Below are 5,772 nucleotides of genomic sequence, written 5' to 3' on the forward strand. Positions count from 1 at the left end.
CATACACATAGAGCACACTGCAAACATGTACATACACATAGAACATACTCCAAACACGTACATATACATAGAACCTACTCCAAACATGTACATACACATAGAACATACTCCAAACATGTACATACACATAGAGCACACTCTCCAAACATGTACATACACATAGAGCACACACAGAATCAGCATTTAAACATGGAGAGGAGATGGCTGTGTGGCTGTACAAGCATGAGGACCTGAGTTTAAATATCTAGCATCTACATTAAAAAGTGGGTGTAACTCCAGTCCTGCTGAGGGACAAAGAGGATCTTTGGGACTTGTTGGTTACTAGTTTAGCTCCAGGTTAGTGAGAAACTGTCTCATGGAAATTAGTCAGAGCAAGAGAGAACATCCATCATCTTCCTAGCTCACACCACATACATACTAGTTAATATTATTTGGATGAAATTGTGTTTCATTTAAAGGATAAAGAAATAGTTAATGAATCTGGTAAAATGACTCAGTGATTAAGAGTACTCCTGCTCTTTCAGAGGATCTGAGTTCAGTTCCCAGAACCCACATCAGGTGGCTCATAACTACCTGTAATTCCACTTCAATGCCTCTGATTCCTGGGGCACCTGCACTCATATATGTACACACACACACACACACACACACCAGGGTGATAAATAAAGGTAACTTAAGGGAATGATTCAAACTTTTTAATGTTTAGGACAAAGATCAGTATTGGTTTTGTAGGTTGTAATTTTTCTAAAACAGTGACTATAAAAGCATAGCAAAAGAATACGTAAAGTTTGAGCCAGTTGGTGGTGGCGCACACCTTTAATCCCAGTACTTGTAGGCAGAGACAGGCGGGTCTCTCAGGGTTTGAGGCCAGCCTGGTCTACAGAACCAGTTCCAGGACAGCCAGGGATACACAGAGAAACCCTATCTTAACACCCATCCCCTAAAAAGATTATGTAGTTTACTTTTCTAGAATTCTTTTCTCTTCTCATCAGAAACGACATTTATTTTTTAGATGGATCTAGGTTCATTGAGTCTTAACTCTGAGCCTGATTTTTAAGTAAATACCTAGTTAGTTTGTGGGGTGTGTGAGTGAGTGTGAAGACAAGGTCTCATTATGTAACCTATTGTTGGCCTGGTACTTAACTATATAGACCAGGTTGACTACTGGGCAATCAATTTGATTTCCTCTGCCTCCTGGTATTAGAATTATAGGCCTCTGCCCTCATGTCTGGCTGAGTACACCTGGGTTTGTTTTTGTTTTTAGGCTACTTAAATTGCAGACATACTGAAATTGTAGTGTCCTTGTTTCTCCAGGCTGGCTCTTCTCAGGGGGGAGCCTCGTCTGGCCTCTCTGTGGTGAAAGTTCTAAGTGCCAGTGAAGTGGCAGCCCTGTCCACACCAGCGAGCTGTGCTCCTCATCCTGGGGGGAAGACTGGAATGGAGGAAAACCGCAGGCTGGAGCACCAGAAAAAGCAAGAGAAAGCAAATCGGATTGTAGCAGAGGCCATTGCTAGGGCCCGGGCTCGGGGCGAGCAGAACATACCTCGAGTCCTGAACGAGGATGAGCTGCCTAGCGTCCGGCCAGAGGAGGAAGGTGAAAAGAAACGCAGGAAGAAGAGCAGCGGAGAAAGGCTGAAGGAGGAAAAGCCAAAGAAGAACAAAACCTCTGGTGCCTCCAAAACGAAGGGCAAGAGTAAGCTGAAGTGAGTGCTCCTTGCTGCCCAGTTGGGTGACGGGGGCAGCGCAGTCCTGCAAGAGTTCCTACTCCAGTTGGGAGAAGCTGTGTATAGCAGCTGGGGCAGAAGCTGTGTATAGCAGCTGGGGGAGAAGCTGTGTATAGCAGCTGGGGGAGAAGCTGTGTATAGCAGCTGCCCATTGGACTTGCCACAGAAGATAAGCGTCTGCTTCTCTATCCTGGTGCTTATATGTGTAGCAGAAATGTATAAACACGTGTATTTTCTTTTTTTTCTTTCTTTTTCTTTTTGTTTATTTATTTATTAAGCATACAATGTACTGCTGGCATGGAAGGCACCAGGTCTCATTACAGATGGTTGTGAGCCACCATGTAGATGCTGGGAACTGAACTCAGGATCTTTGGAAGAGCAGGCAATGCTCTTACCCTCTGAGCCATCTCTTCAGCCCCCGCCCCCCTTTTTTTTGTTTTTGTTTTTCGAGACAGGGTTTTTCTGTGGCTTTGGAGCCTGTCCTGGAACTAGCTCTTGTAGACTTGGCTGGCCTCGAACTCACAGATATCTGCCTGCCTCTGCCTCCAAGTGCTGGGATTAAAAGCGTGCACCACCACTGCCTGGCAAATATGTGTATTTTCAAAAGGGCAGATGAATTGTGTCTCAGACAGCTGTGACTGCACATTTTCCTTACTGTTGTGTAGAAGAGATTTCTTAGTACCCCTACCATCCGCTCACAAGACAGCTGCAGGACACAGCTTCCCTACCCTTAAACTTCAGTCACTGTCAACCATAGACCTTGTTGAGGGAGTGGGGCTTGCTATGGTTCTTGTAATCTATGTCTTTTTTTTGTAGCTGGTTTTTTTTTTTTTGTTTGTTTGTTTGTTTTAATTGGCTTCTACTCTGTATGTGTTCTTCAAGCTGGGTAGCTGTATGACTTCACCGTATCAAAAAAGCAGGTTTGGGGGGATTGGAGAGATGGTTCAGCAAGAAGAATGCTTGTTGCCATTGCTGAGGACCAGGGTTCAGTTCTCAAGCACCACATGGAACTTACAATCATATGTAGCATCATTTCAGGGGATCTGAGACCCTCTTCTGAGTTCTGCAGGTACCAGGCATGCAGCTGGTACATCCACATATATGTAGACAAAACACTTCTTCCACGTAAAATAAATACGTCTTCATTTCTGTTATTTGGTCCTTAGCTCCTTAGCAAAGTGTCTTTCAGTCCTGGGTTACTCTTTCAAGCCATCTTTTTCAGACATTATACTCAGCAGTATTTGTACTGTAGACTGGAGTGTCGAACATTTTTATTTTCTTTAGACCCACACATTTCTGACTGGAAGTTTGGTATGTGATGGTTTGTATTCGTGCTTTTCTCACTCGTAAGGTATCTTTGCCTTCGTTTTTTTGGTTTTTTTTTTCAGTACCATCACTCCAGTCGTGGGCAAGAAGAGAAAACGTAACACGTCTTCTGACAACTCTGATGTGGAAGTCATGCCTGCACAGTCACCCCGGGAGGATGAAGAGAGCAGCATCCAGGTAAAGAACTCAGCAGGGCATAAACACCTGAAACTAAAGTAGTCCATATGGTTCAGGCTAGCCTAGAGAGCCTTGGCATTGGTGAGTCATTCCTCTGCCTCTTGGACTTTCCAGATTCTGGGATTATAGATTTGCATATCCAGTTTACAGTCTAAAACTTCTTTGTGTGTATGTGCTTGTGTGTCTGTGTGCACCATGTGCATCCAGTGCCTACAGCGGTTGTGAGCTACTCCATAAGTGCTGGTAACCAAGCCCAGGCCCTCTGCAAAAGCCATGTGTGCTCTTAACACTGAGCCAGAAATTTCCTTCCAGCCCCAATGTCCAAATTCTTTTGTGTGTCAACGCAACACAAGTGAGAAAAAAATTTCGTGCACCTGGGGTGGTGGTGGCGCACGCCTTTAATCCTAGCACTCAGGAGGCGGAGGCAGGGGGATCTCTGTGAGTTCAAGTCCAGCCTGGTCTACAGAGGGAGTTCCAGGACAGGCTCCAAAGCTATACAGAGAAACCCTGTCTCGAAAAGTCAAGGGGAAAATAAAGTTTCATGTCTAATCTTATAAAAACAATGTATAAAAGTGCTTTCCGCTATTGTATAAGTGTTAAGTGATCATAGAATTTAGTATATGCACACATTTTGTGTGTGTGTTAGATGTGGAAGCCAAATGTTGTAGATAAATGCTCTGCCACTGAACTAGCCCTGTGTTTGTTTTGAAGCGAAACAGAATTGCTCTCACCTTCACTCTGCAGCCCAAGTTAGGCTTGAATTTTCACCTCAGCTTCCTGAGTGACTAGGACTGCGGGTCTGAACTACCAGGCCTTGCTGTATGTTTGCAAATATTCTAAAACTGAAAGAGCTCAAATCTGGACTACTTTTAGTCCTAAATCTTTTGTGTAATGTATAGTTCACCTGTAGGAAAAAAAAAAATGCCTAAATGGAGCTAATAAGCCAGAACCAAAAAAATGCCCAAAAAGAGGCTGGACCTAGTTAATATATCTAAATTTCTGCCTTTTTAGTCAAACAACCTGTTAGTGGCATTCAGGAAACTTTGCAAAATGGGAACATTCTAGTTCTGAACATTTGAAATAAAAACAATCACTATTAAAATGTTGATACTCGTTTCCCTAAATTTCTTTGTTTCAAAAACTGAGCAAAGCATGTGAGCTCCTGATGCACTGTAGAGGCTGTGGCGGCTGACACTTCCTCCTCTGTGCTCAGGTTCCGATTCTCAGAGAGGGAGCCAGGGCAGAAGCCTAGCGTCCAGGTCTCATCTGCTGACATGCAGTGCTGTCTGTTTCCACAGTTTATAACCACAGAAAGAACTAAAATTTGCTGACTAAAACTGATCACCTTATCAGGTGGTGCTGGCCTTTCATCCTAACACTTGGGAAGCAGGCAGATCTCTGTGAGTTCCAGGACAGCCAGAGCTGTTACACAGAGAAGCCCTGTCTCAAAAAACCAAAACACCAAACCAAAACAAACTCCACTTTATTACTTTGTGTGTATGGGTGTTTTGCTTGCATGTATATATGTGTGTCACATGCATGCCTTGTGCCTATGGAGGTCAGAAGAGGAGTCAAATACCCGACCCTGTGGTTGGAGTTAGTGAGTAAGCCACCATGTGGTTGCTGGAAATTGAATATTTCCAAATTCCTCTGGAAGAGCAGCTAGTGCTCTTAACTGCTGAGCCATCTCTCTAGCCCCTTTCTATTTTTTTATACTAATTAATTCATTTTTAGTTTGTGAATGTAAATGTGCACATGCTCATATGTTTTGAGACTACAAGAGATGTTGAGCGTCCTTCTCTACTGCCATCTGCCTTATTCTTTGAGACAGTCTCAAATTGAACCTGGAGCCAGGCTGGTGGCCAGAAAACCCAACTTTTTGTGTGAATTCAGGTCCTCAAGCTGACAAGACAAGCAGGACACTTAACACTGAGCCTCCTTTTCAGCCTATACCCCCATTCCTTTCCTTTCTTTTCTCCTCTTTTCTCCCTTTCTTTCTGGGTTTTGGTTTAGCTTGGTGTTCAGCTCTCTATGCAGCAGAGACTGACTGTGAACTGAGGTTACTTCTGCCTCTACTTCCCGAGTGGTCAAATGATGCCATCATACCCAGCCCTATTGTTTTTCAGACAGTCTTTTATTGCCCATGTTGGCCTCAAATTCGTGATTCTTCTGTGTTTGCATTTTGAGTGCTAAGATTACCAATGCCTTCTGGCCTCCGAGATCACCAACCAGGCATGCACTTAGTGTATATTCATACATATAGGTAAGCAGTCATTCACACAAAATAAAAATAAACCTTTAAAAAAATTATTTATTTTTATGCATATTGGTGTTTATCTGCATGTATGTATGTACACCACATGTGTACAGTGCCTGTTAAGCCAGAAGAGCTTTTGCATTCCCTAGGACTGGAGTTACAGATGGTTGTGAGTTACCACGTGACTGCTAGGAATTGAACACACATGCTCTAGAAGAGCGACCAGTCACCACTGAGCCATCTTTCCAGCCTGAAAAATAGAATCTTTTTTTTTTTTTTTTTTTTTTT

At 43.3% G+C, this 5,772-nt stretch overlaps 1 protein-coding gene across 1 annotated transcript in view; it reads left to right on the top strand.

The window, feature by feature from the left end:
* The window catches only part of Chd8 (chromodomain helicase DNA binding protein 8), a 59,045-nt gene that overhangs the window by 10,644 nt on the left and 42,629 nt on the right, over positions 1 to 5,772 (top strand). The window contains exons 4-5 of the mRNA XM_026777933.1: positions 1,315 to 1,703; positions 3,113 to 3,227. Coding sequence (XP_026633734.1) covers positions 1,315 to 1,703; positions 3,113 to 3,227 — 504 coding nt within the window. The remainder of the gene's footprint in view (positions 1 to 1,314; positions 1,704 to 3,112; positions 3,228 to 5,772) is intronic.

This window comes from Microtus ochrogaster, unplaced genomic scaffold, assembly GCF_000317375.1.
Source record: "Microtus ochrogaster isolate Prairie Vole_2 unplaced genomic scaffold, MicOch1.0 UNK91, whole genome shotgun sequence".
Lineage (NCBI taxonomy): Eukaryota > Metazoa > Chordata > Mammalia > Rodentia > Cricetidae > Microtus > Microtus ochrogaster.